The sequence below is a fragment of the Branchiostoma lanceolatum genome, chromosome 18 (genome assembly GCF_035083965.1).
Source record: "Branchiostoma lanceolatum isolate klBraLanc5 chromosome 18, klBraLanc5.hap2, whole genome shotgun sequence".
Lineage (NCBI taxonomy): Eukaryota > Metazoa > Chordata > Leptocardii > Amphioxiformes > Branchiostomatidae > Branchiostoma > Branchiostoma lanceolatum.
Window position 1 is genome coordinate 8,342,815 of NC_089739.1, and position 12,754 is coordinate 8,355,568.

General features: G+C 40.3%; 1 protein-coding gene across 10 annotated transcripts in view; it reads left to right on the top strand.

Annotated features, from left to right (window-relative positions):
- LOC136424382 (regulating synaptic membrane exocytosis protein 2-like) overlaps nt 1-12,754 on the top strand; it is a 170,350-nt gene that overhangs the window by 120,629 nt on the left and 36,967 nt on the right. For 6 of the 10 annotated variants that reach the window (XM_066412957.1, XM_066412951.1, XM_066412952.1 and 3 more), the window contains 7 exons: nt 2,446-2,628; nt 4,554-4,670; nt 5,378-5,577; nt 6,201-6,324; nt 6,985-7,082; nt 7,832-7,998; nt 9,474-9,497. In XM_066412957.1, the coding sequence (XP_066269054.1) occupies nt 2,446-2,628; nt 4,554-4,670; nt 5,378-5,577; nt 6,201-6,324; nt 6,985-7,082; nt 7,832-7,998; nt 9,474-9,497 (913 nt within the window). Of the gene's footprint in view, nt 1-2,445; nt 2,629-4,553; nt 4,671-5,377; nt 5,578-6,200; nt 6,325-6,984; nt 7,083-7,831; nt 7,999-9,473; nt 9,498-10,314; nt 10,421-12,754 lie in introns of those variants that run through there. The other 4 variants (XM_066412953.1, XM_066412959.1, XM_066412961.1 and 1 more) reach the window with 2 other exon arrangements.

Sequence of the window (12,754 nt, forward strand, 5' to 3'; positions counted from 1 at the left end):
GGTACAGTACAACCTGTTATAGTGACCAATTCTACATAAGGACCACCTGGCCATTGATACACAGTCAAACCTGCACTAGTGAACACCTCTGTGTAAGGACCACCCGGACATTGATATTCAGTCAAACCTGTCCTAGTGAGCACCTCTGCATAAGGACCACCTGGCCATTGATATACAGTCAAACTGAAATAGTGGGCACCTCTGCATAAGAACCACCTGGCCATTGATACACAGTCAAACCTGCACTAGTGAACACCTCTGTGTAAGGACCACCCGGACATTGATATTCAGTCAAACCTGTCCTAGTGAGCACCTCTGCATAAGGACCACCTGGCCATTGATATACAGTCAAACTGAAATAGTGGGCACCTCTGCATAAGAACCACCTGGCCATTGATACACAGTCAAACCTGCACTAGTGAACACCTCTGTGTAAGGACCACCCGGACATTGATATACAGTCAAACCTGTCCTAGTGAGCACCTCTGCATAAGGGCCACCTGGCCATTGATATACTGTCAAACCTGCACTAGTTAGCACCTCTGCATAAGGACCACCTGGCCATTGTTATACAGTCAAACTGACATAGTGAGCACCTCTGCATAAGACCAACCTGGCCATTGATATTCAGTCAAACCTCCACTAGTGAACACCTCTACATAAGAACCACCTGGCCATTGATATACAGTCAAACTTGCACTAGTGATGACCACCGCTACATATTGATAAGGACTATCTGACCTTTGATACACAGTCAAACATACACTAGTGACCACCTTACATAAGGACCGCCTGGCCATTGGTATACAGTCAAGCATGCACTAATGACCACCTCTACATAAGGACCACCTGGTCATTGATACACAGTCAAACCTGTACTAGTGAGCACCTCTACATAAGGACCGTCAGGCCATTGTGGCTACTTTTTGGTGATCCCTTTATAATATAGATAATTTTTTCCATTGTCCTAAGCATTAAGTATTCTTTCTTTGGCCACCACCTATCCTATACTGTTACCATTGCCATGAGTGGTGGTCACTGTAGACAGGTTTGACTGTAATTTAAGTTAAAGAGCTTGCATTTGTGGGTTTGAAGTACTAGAGGTGGTTTATTTCTAATCATATAAGCACATTTTTCTGGCTAGGCTTGGTAGTGTTTCTGTACTCTTATATTAACCATGGTACATTCAGGTGACTGTGCCATAATTGTATTCTCAAACTTCTCCACCACAAACCCTTCCATTCCATTTCATTTCACTTCATACAACACAATCGTGTCTTGTGACTAAGTCACCATCATCACCATCATGTCTTGTGACTAAGTCACCATCATCACCATCATGTCTTGTGACTAAGTCACCATCATCACCATCATGTCTTGTGATTGAGTCTTAAGTATTATATCATCATCATCATCATTTCCAGAAGCCAGAGAAGAATTCCTCCACCCCCCATCCCCACGGAAAATGCTCAGTGAGAGTGATATTTCCGACCTTGACTTTGATGTCCTGTGCTTTCCACCAGGTGACCCTCCGTTCTGTCCCACTGTCGTCTCTTCTGAAGAAAAAGACTCCTTGTACAAATCTAGCTGACATTTTGGTGACCATCTGTCACCTTCCTCAGGGCAATTCTGACTGGTTCATTGCAGCTATAGGTGTCACTGCTTACAGTTACAGATGTGGTCCTGAACTTAAAATATCTACACAGTCATATAGTACATAGTTCATCTAGTGTTTACAATGTGCTCTCAAACGTTAAGGAGTGTCTTATATACATAAATGTTACATAAATGTTATTGAATGACAATACAATTGGGACCGCATCTGTAAGCAATAACACCCATAGCTGCCATGCAAAGTGGACTAGTCAGAATTGTCCTGAGGACGGTGACAGCAAAACGTCAGTTGAATAAAAGACTTGTGTACAAAGAGTCTTTTTTTTACCGTGACTTACCAACCTGATGAAACTGTTCACGGTTGTTGTCTGTTCTGTCCACTGTGTTACAGCTGCCCTGTGGTATTGCTGATGACTTGTACTGTGTTTCTGTTGCAGGTTACTTGATGTGCAGCTTTTAGTGACATAGTTTGAATTTGTTGTTTTTAGAATAGTGGGGAAATGCTGAGAGTGTATGTACATGTATGTCAGGCTCTTCGAGAGCGGTCTTGGTAGCCAAGATATAGTTACAGATGTAGGTTACAGAACTGCACAAATACTTCACCCTAGAAGGATCAAGGAACTTTATGCTGTACCTTTAAGACTTGTTTACTGAATCAGAAAGTGCAACTCTTGCAGTGGGAACTTTTGTAACTGCAATCATGTTGGCTGCTATCAGTATATTTTCTATTGTTTTCATTGTGATTTTCTTTCAGTTGTTTCCACCGGTGTGCACAAGAAAGAAAACTCCATCTCTTTACTGTTGCTAACCTTTACCCTCTGACCCTCACAGCTGAACTGGCCAATGCCGGAATGCGGAGGGATGACGTCAGCATGACCAATTCAGGCTACGGCACCATCATGGACTACGGTCGCAACCCTCACCACCACGCTCGCCGCCGGTCGCACGACATGGACATGTACGGTCCACCGGGCAACCACAGGAGAGGGCCATCCGGCACCTACAGAAACAGTGGTAAGGAAGGCTGTTCTTGGTTACGGCATGTTTTCCATTGGTTTTTGTTTTGATGTAACACAGCAATTATGTTTCCAGCACCATGGACATACATGTACTTTATCCCTGGAAAAAAGCAATGGTCTTCAACCTATTGCAATTTAGATGATTCAAGGGTTTATTTGGTTACCCTATTCCTACAGAGCTTCCTAAACTTTTTTTCTGCATACTTCAGACATCTTCAAAAAACCTGCACCACGCAAATTATACCTGCACCATTAATTCTTTATTCAGAATTTCACAGGCAGTAACAATCAGTACAGCAAAAGAAAGTCCACATACACTTGCTGCACCCGTACATGGACCGGTGCAGCTAGACATATCAATAGCTCCTGCACAACTTTGATTTTGCTTGCACTATCCTACAAAAAGAGGTGGCATTTCAAGCCCTGACAGGCTAAATTCATGGTAACCTTACTGCTAGACTTGCCAATATTGCAAGGAAGCCTGTCAATTACTATTGAAAACTTCTTCTTGCTTGTCAAAGACATGTTTTCCATTGGTTTTTGTTTTGATGTAACACAGCAATTATGTTTCCAGCACCATGGACAAACATGTACTTTATCCCTAGAAAAAAGCAACAGTCTTCAACCTATTGCAATTTAGATGATTCAAGGGTTTATTTGGTACAAATCTAAGAAACCCTGAAGCCATTTTTCAGCACCAAGGACATGACTTATACATAAGATAAACAGAATTGATTTGGTATATTTGCTACCGAATCACAAACTATCAAACTGGACATTTTCATCTAGGAAATGGTAATTTTTCTCTTTCAAAAATGTTCTACCCCTTCTCTCTGATGTCAACTTTCTTTCACATCTGAATGATCTGAGTCAGGAAAACTATCTTTTTCCACCTCCTGTCTCTTATATGTGGATCATCACTGATGACTTTGCCATATTTATGAGATATTCTACATTAACTGAAACATTGCCAAAAATGTCTTTGAAAAAGATTTGGGTTTTATACGATTTTACAAGCAGTGTCTGTCTTCACTTCTCAAATATTTTCTGTAGTCAAAATCAAACAAAAGATTCTTTGAGAAAAGATTGAGTGTGAAGTGACCATCATCACAAAGAGTGCCACAAGTACAGCAGTACTCATTAAGGAACTCATAGAGATGCCAGGAAAACTGATTGTCTGTATAAGAGACATGTGGGGAGACTAAAAATGATCAAGAAACCCAGAGCTCTATACTAATGTTATTTACATCTATCCACTGCAGTAGTCTGACCGATTTTCCGATAGAAATACTGCATTAAGCACATTGCAGTATGCATCTACATACCAGCAAACAAAACCTGACCATTCTTAAAGTAGCAGTTTTCCTCTTTTGTGATGTGGACAAGATGTGCAGCTAGAATGTGACAAGGGTTTTTGGAGATTGTGCACCTGGATCTCTGCTAGCTTTGGTGTAACATACCAGCTTTGAAGGCATGTCGCCGTGGCCTGTATTATTGCATCGGACGGACGGTCACACCCAAACTTTGCATATCTAGGCGCTGTCTAAAGCTGGTGAGGATGCCCCCACTGGAAAAAGGACAAGGAATTTGGAGTGCTTCACTATTACATGTACCTTTAAGTTACCTTAGATGCCTTCCAGTGTGTCCAGTTTTGTGCATCGCTCTTTGCTTGGTGCCAGCAACTACCCATTGCCCATAGACCTTTTCCAACATTGGATCACCATCTTCACTAGTGCTTTATTTGCAGTGAATGTCTGATTTGTGTTCCTGTCTTGATTTTCGCAGCTAGTTTTGTTATATTGAACAGTTGGTCACGCCCAACCTCTCCAACTAAAACAAAACCAGAAAGTGTAAGTGCTTTAGTAGTACTATGTTTCTAGTGTGTGTCTGACTGGCATTCCTGTGTCTTGATTTCGGCAGTGAGCAATTTACGAGACGAGTATCCCGGCCCCCACCGCGGAGGACAGCAGCGGGACGATAACCTGCCCATACCGGAGCCTCGCAGATCCCGCTCAGCCTCTCCTGTCAGTCGCACAGGTAACCATGGTTACACATATATATATTGTTTCTATGAGTAAAAATTCTTAGACAAACCAACTTTTGGTTACCTCTAAAGTGGTGTATCATGTTAGCATGTTGTTTAATCTGCAAAGACTGAAATAGAAATACTAGATATGATGACAATGTGACAATGGGTTATCTTGACTTGTGATAACCTATGCAGGATGGATCCCTCAAGATTGCTGTCTATTTACACTTCATTTAGTGCCATAGTTCTTCTTTTGAAACTCTAGACTTGTTTCCTCCTGTTTTTGCAGTGAAAGCAGGTTCAGCACTTACAGGAAATAGCACGTACACATGTACGTGTAGTGTAGATGAATGAATTGCTCAATCTGGACAATCTTTATTACATCTACTATTTGAAGATTCATTTCTGTCGATCAGAGATGATAAATCTCACAATAACCAGTCAATCATGCAATCATATGCATACATTCATATTTCCTGTGTTTTTTGATCATTGATCCATTGATCAAAAAGGGGCAGGAGACGCGCAACCCTCATTGACAATCTAAAAAGGGATGCTGGGCTCAGTGACATATCTACAACAGAGCTTCGATCGCTAATGGAAGACCGGACTGAGTGGTGCAGAAGAACCCATTGTCTCCCGAGATGTCCTTGTTCAAGGTTCAAGGTTTTTTCCCCCGATAAATACAGCTTAATACATTTCATATATTTCACAGATTACTTGTATCAACAAGAGCATCAAGCAGACATGGCTCGCCAGCGATCGCCGTCCCGTGGCTCGGCACGATCACGCTCCCCGGCCCAAGACTGGAGGAGCGACGGCCGCGGGATGTCGCCGGATCGGATGATGGGCGGGACGATGGACCACCCCAGGAGGTCGCGGTCGCCAGGGCGACAGTCGCCCTATGCAACTGGGGTGAGTTTTCTTTTTTCTTCTTCTGTCAAACTCGACACGCAATGCTTGAGACAAAGTGTAATGCATTTTAGGTACCTTATAGTGCAATTTGGCTTTGCTAGAGCTCATGTTGTTCAGCCAATCCCAGGGAACAAAAAGATGAGGGAACATTTGCCCATCATTACATAAAGCAATTCAGTACTTTGCTGGTGCTGGCCTTGGTGCTGAATGCTTTCTGCTATCAACAAAAATGAAAAATGTGCATCTCAACATGCATTATAATATGTAGAACAATGTGTTATATTGTAGTATATACTGTACAATGTATGTGGCTTGTTGCAGAACCATTTGTAAGTTGTACTTTGAATGAAAGTACTTCTGTTATAATTCAGAATATAAATGAATGTATAGGAGCCAGTCTAAATGCTAAATCTCCATAGAAATCTGATGGGCTCTGATATACATGTGATATACAAAATGTAAGCAATCTCCATTTATATCATTCAGAGATACATGTCGCCTTTAGTTTTGGGAAATTCTTTGAGACAAACAACAGATACTGAAATATGGCGTTAGATTTGACATAGTATGTTAGTGAGTGAGAGATATGACAAATAAAGTTTTTCCTGTTTCCATGGTTACAGCCTCGCCGTGGGTCCAAGTCCATGTCCCAGCCCACCTCCCCGACCCACGGGATGCGGGACCACTCGCCGGGGTCGACGCCCAACACGCCTCGCAAGCGCCAGCTCCCGCAGATCCCCATGAGAGGTCAGTCCTATATTTGGACATCTATCATTACCATCTTCTGTGGTGTATCTAGTGGTTAACCTGTTCTGTCGAGTGGCATCAAATGGCCAAGTGGCTAGGCTAGGGGACATGAGATGGAGAGGTCAGGGGTTCAATTCCTGGCATACCTGGCAAGATGTGGTGTCCTTGGTAAACGCAGTTAACTTTCCTCACTCCACCCAGGTGTAAAGATAGGTACCTGACTTAGCTCGTGGAGGTAAAAGGCGGTGGAAAGAGAGGGATGTGCTCCGCCTTTCAATACCGTGCCCTAGACACCGCGGATAACTACCCCTACTGTCTCAAAAAGGCTATGGGACTACTTTTTATTGTTCAGTTGTTCAATTATATAACTTCACATGACCTGACCTTTGCACATCCAACTCCAAGTGTTGCTCAAAGCTATGAAGTGAGAATGCCCCTATCAGACTTGCTGACAATGAGCTCCACCCTATTTATAATTTTATTTATTGGTTCAGCATGTAGTTACAATGTAGCTCCACCCTATACAATAGTGCAAAGGAAATCGAGCAACCATTGAACAAGTCATGAAGATCAGAGAAGAAGCAAACGTCCCCATAATTAAAATGTGTCTTTTGCCATCTAAGATTTGTAGTTTAACCATAGGTATTTTTTTTCCTTCAGGTCCTCCTGGACCCATGGACGAGCGGACTCGACAGATGAAACTGAGGATGGACGAGTACAAACGCACCACTAATGCCGGCATGGAAAGTCCTGCCATGGTCAGTTGCTAACAGTTCTTCTGATCTACTGAAATGATCTCTTTTTTTTCTTCTGCAAATATACAATATAATATCATAATGCAGTAACCTTTGTTAAAAATTGTTGACCTATCCAATGCAAGTATATAACTCACCATACATTGTCAAGTTTTGATCTAAATTTCCTTTCATTTCGATGATCTCCTTTTTTCACTCTTATTACTGTGGAAATACTATGAAATATGCAGCAAGCTTGATTCAATGTGAGGATTATAACTAACCATACAATTTTTCATCTGAATTTTCTTTAATTTGTCTTAATGCCCACTCTTTTCTGACACTTAGTTTTGTGAAAATGTGACATAAAAAGTGGGTCAAAGTTGCCTGAAAGTTTGCATTAAAGATATGTATAGGAAACATGTATCTGCATTGTAAAAAGGGTTTTAGTCAGTAGTATTGACTATCACATATTCAAGCTCTTGAAAAAATGTACAATGGGAACAAGCTGTGTTCTGTAACTCATTATGTGTGTATTGATGACTAGTTAGGGGTAAGCCACTTGTAACTCTGTAAGAGAACTTTGAATTTAGAATTCTTGTCCCAGCAAGGAGTACTTTGGTTGGGGAGGTAAAAGGAGAATGATGGGCTTCACCTTCCGATACTGTGCCCTAGACACAGTGGATATCAACCCACTGCCCCTATGGCCTGAAAAAGGCTATGGGACTACCTTTACCTGTACCGTTTTTGAAATCTGAATGATCTTGTTTCAGCAACGAGTACGTCGGCAGAGCCCTGATGCTGCTTCAGTGGACAGTGACATAAGCGACGTGTCGGAAATGTCACGCGCCAGCACCGTCTCCAGAATCAGCACCACTAGCGCCCCGTCGGTACAGTCTGAGCGATACTTGCCTCGTAACGAGAGACACGGAAGACACAGGTAACTTTCTTAGCGCTTTTTTGAAGAAGTTCCTGGTTACAAGTTGAGGTAATGTATATTCTTGTTTCTCATTCACACCAATTTGGACTGTCATTCTGGTAATGACAGAATACTAGCTGACTAAACTGTGTCTCAGACTTATATGAAAAAATTTAAGAAATATTTAGATGGACAAAAAATGGTTGAATCCAGCCATTGCTTATCTTAGAAAATGAAACCTTAGTCGGACCTAATTAAAGGATCTAAGTCTACTGAGAGGTGCTTGAGAAACAGGAATGCCATTGTTTGATCATTGGATATGTAGTGCATACACATTTCAACAATTGATTGATAAGTAATCTTTATTAACGAAGCAAACCAACAGGAATCCTGTAGTGCTCCTCACTAACCCTGCTTGTTCATTAACTAAACTGCTACCTAAATACTAATACTTCGCCAATCAGTCTGCATTTCCCTTACCTTTGAATCTCTATGTTATAGTTTATCTAGAAAGTTGACAAGTATTGTTCATAGAACAGATTTGTTGCTTTACTTAGTTTCACAACTAACTCAGTGCCCTGGTTTGTCCTATGACAATGTTGTTAGAGTTTCAGATCATTCTGGTCTGCATTACTTTTTGCATGGGGCCATGTCAGGATAAATTCTCTGACAGTCTTAATCATCATAATCATAGTTTGTAGCATAGCAAGGTGCATGTGGTACAGGAGTGTCATTCTCCCCACCATCTCCCCCATCCGTAAGCACGGTCGTTCATGTATGCATGTCTTATTTTTGGTCATCATTCTGTGCATGACAGAACTAACCAAACTATTTGTGATAATAATCATAATACCAGTAGAAAAAATATAACACCCTACATACTCATAAATGCCACCCAATCACTATGATAGCAACATTTCTCTCATTCCACATCAATCAATTTTGTATCAAGAATGATTACAATATATCCACTGCCCTCACAATGCAATGCTATTATTCACTGTGCTAGACTAATGCATGGTGGATGTTTCAAAATGCACCACACAGTGTTAGTATTGTTTTGAAATTTGGCCTTTTCTTATACATTTCTACTGACTCAATACAAGCTCCATGAGGCTAGCACATCATCAACAGTAATGTCATCAACTGTAACTGCAATAGTAATGGCACGCAGAAAGTTTTCAATGTTTCCACTGCTCTTTCACTGTTGCCATTCTACCCTGGGGGCCAGACCCTTCCAAACAACACAAGGGCCATTTTACAATCCAGCCTCCTTACATCACCAATCCAGCTCATCTCCCAACGTTTACGCCTCTCCCACTGATTTGTTTAAGCAAGGAGATGTATATGTTGGGGGAGAATTTGGCTGGATGTTTTGGGGAAAAGATCATGTCTGGCCCCCAGGGTTTTGCTATTCTTGGTGTTGCTTCACTGTCTGTGCATCAATGTTGTCATTTCTGCTTCTCCCCTGCTTCCCTTCCATGGTGCGTCTTCAGAAGGCATGACTACAGAAGTCAAAGGTATTTAACATGTTAAAGGTCCCAGTCTTGTAGAGTAGCAATGTGTGAATATGCAATCACTGACATGTAGTAGAACGTGTTTATCATAAATTCCTGCTCAATCTACCATGATGTGTAGTCCTTACACATCAGTTACTTTAAGTGGCATGAAAAGTGCAACTCACATCTGACCTTACGTTTTACAGTTGCATATAAAAGTGCCAATGGGATGGCTTTAGGTCCACCTCTGGCTTTGCTTACGCAAGTGTTGATCGAGCCTTACTTGGACCCTTCAAAAAGGCTGTCTCAGGTTCATATGGGTAGCTCAGCTGGTAAAAAAATGGCTTAGCAAGGAAGGAACATACATGAAGAAACATGTTGATACAGATCAGTAAGTTGTAATGGCTGTATGTACTAATTATCCCCCATTTTTATCATTGTTTGACCACTTCATTGCATTTAACCATACACAAACAAACTGACCTATACAGGATGTTAGAAACAGGTCATTTCTATTACAAGTGGAGCAGTAGACTAGTGCCATATTTGTACACTATGTGTCGTACTATAGATCTAATTAAAAGTATGTTGACTGTTCTTAAAGATAGTTTGAATAATTACTAAGGCTAGATGTGTCTTAATGTTAGTTTATCATATAATCAGCATATGGCCATTTCCATACTACACCTTACATGTGTGTAAAGAATGGTCAGGGGGATGGATCAACTCAAATGTTCTGTCTTACTGCTGCTTATGTCTGTATTCATCTTCTTCATCATTCTATCATTCTCTCTCTCACTCTTTGCTGAACTTCATCCCTCGCTCTCCCTTCTGGCAGTGTGGAGAACACACCCATGCACAGGTACATGTACTTTCACTTCACTTCATTTTATCCTCTCACCCACCAAACTTAGTAGTTTCACTCTTTCCCTTTGTCATTGCCCAATCTACCTCTGAATCTATGATGTATACAGTTTCTAATGTTAGTTAGAATATGACTCACATGACAGTACATTCACTTCTTTTCATTTTATCCTCTCACCCACCAAACATAGCAATTTCACTCTTTCCCTTTGTCAACATTGCCTAGTCTACTTCATTATGATGTAGTTTCTAGTGTTAGTAGTCTAGAATAAATGAATTGCAGACTGTCACATGACAAAACACTAGTTCTGTAACTAAATTTGGTGAGACTTAGTATAGATTGTTTTCGATACAGCTAAGACTTCAAATCATGACCCTTTTAAAGAAGTACACTGTCCCTAGCAGCAGAATCCATGTCTTGGTTGATGTCTCCAATAAATAGATCAGGATTAGAACCTGGCCTAACCATCTGGTCCTGAGATGAGATAAGTGACCACTAAGTCTCAAATACCTCTAGTTGTCTACATCTACAAATGCTCCAAAATGTACCAGCAAATAAACTAGAGCCACATGTACTATTTCAAAGCTGCTTCTTCTCTCCCAACCCTCAAACCACCTTCCAGACCCATGTGGGAAAATAACTCACACCCTGGCAGGTACTTTTTCTTTCACAGTCATACATAAAAATGCTTCAACTTCATTTAACTAAGAGTTTGTACATCACATCTTCATTCTGTGCTACTTGAAAAAATACTTCTTAACATATTCTGAACCTCTTGTTGCTGTCATTCATTCACCACTTCATCCTTCAATCATTGACTTTCTCATTGTGGTCATGTTGTGTCTTTCTCACTATGGTCTCACCTTAGTGTGGAGGGTACACCCACCCACAGGTATACAATATCTACACAAGTCATACTTTCACCTTCACTTCTCCACTTTCACTCTCTGCATGTACTTTCCCTCCATATGAAACTTTCTCTATTCAGATTTATATTTCCTCTGCCTCCTTGAAAAGACTTTTTCAAATTGTGCATTTATTCAGGATCCTCCATGCATAAATTATTACTGTCAATTTTATATTAGGTACAAAAATAAAATGAATCATTGGCCACTTCTTTTTTTTCTGCTCTATCCTTTCCATCTGTTAGGTCCATGTGGGATAATACCAGCTCATATACTGCCAGGTACCCATCTTTGTTCTCTAATCTCAGACATAAATATCCAAGTCAGCTTTTGGTTATTTTACTTCTTCAATCCAATTATTCATTCAATCATTCATTCATTCTACCATCATCATCATAATCGCTCAATGACATGATTTTTTTCAGTGTTGAGACCACACCTACCCACAGGTAGTTTCACTTCTTTCACAATCACCTTCTGGCACATATTTTCCTTAAACATTCGTTTCAAATCTGCAACTGTTTTTGAGTTGAAAATAGGTTATTGAAGTTTAAAGTTCAAAGGTATCCCAGAAACATTTTTGTCTCTATCTATCCACATTGCAGGCCCATGTGGAACAATACTAGCACTGTCAGGTACTCTCTCCTGAATTAAGAAAATACTAATTAAAAAGATTAACTTAAAGATAATGTCAGTGACTATTCCTTTTTCTAAAGCATTTTATGTAGGCCTCACAGTACTTTTCTCCTTTTTTTTTACCATCCATCCATCCTTTTGTTCCTTCATGATTCATTCATCGATTCATTAATCAATCAATCAATCAATCCATTCATCTATTCATTCATTCTTTCGCTCATTTCATGTCCATATATGCAGAAGAGAGGAACCATATATGGAATCCACAAGGTGACAACATCCCTTTGAGCAAAAAAACACCTCTTTGACTGGAGACTTTTTGTGAATAACTATACATCATGTAATTCATGATTGAAGTACTTCTCCTAAATTCTTTCCACTTTGCATCCACATTTGTTTTGTTCATTCATGGGTGCATTTTTCTCCTACATTTTCTCCAAGCAGACAGGGGGAGCCAGTCAGAGAACAAATATCAACAAGGTGTCAAATGAAATTTAAAAAAGCCATTTGACTGAATTTCTAGTAATTTTCAATTTTCTGGAGTTTTTCTGTGAACGCTCTGCTTTCTCTACACTTTTTCTTTAACTCTGCCACATTTTCAAGATCATGAAAGTTTAGAATAAATCAAATGTCATAATATAGTAATACAGCAAAGATAAGTCTCTACCAGTATCTATCCACATTACAGGTCCATGTGGAACAACACTTCTAGCACTGTCAGGTACTCTCTTCTATCTGACAAACTGAAATCTTTCAGTGAATATTAATCCATTTCTAAAGCTCTCAATTTAGGCTTTGGAGTACTTTCTTCTTCATTGTCACATCATTCATTTATCCCTCATCTATCTATCATCTATCGTTCAATCATTTAT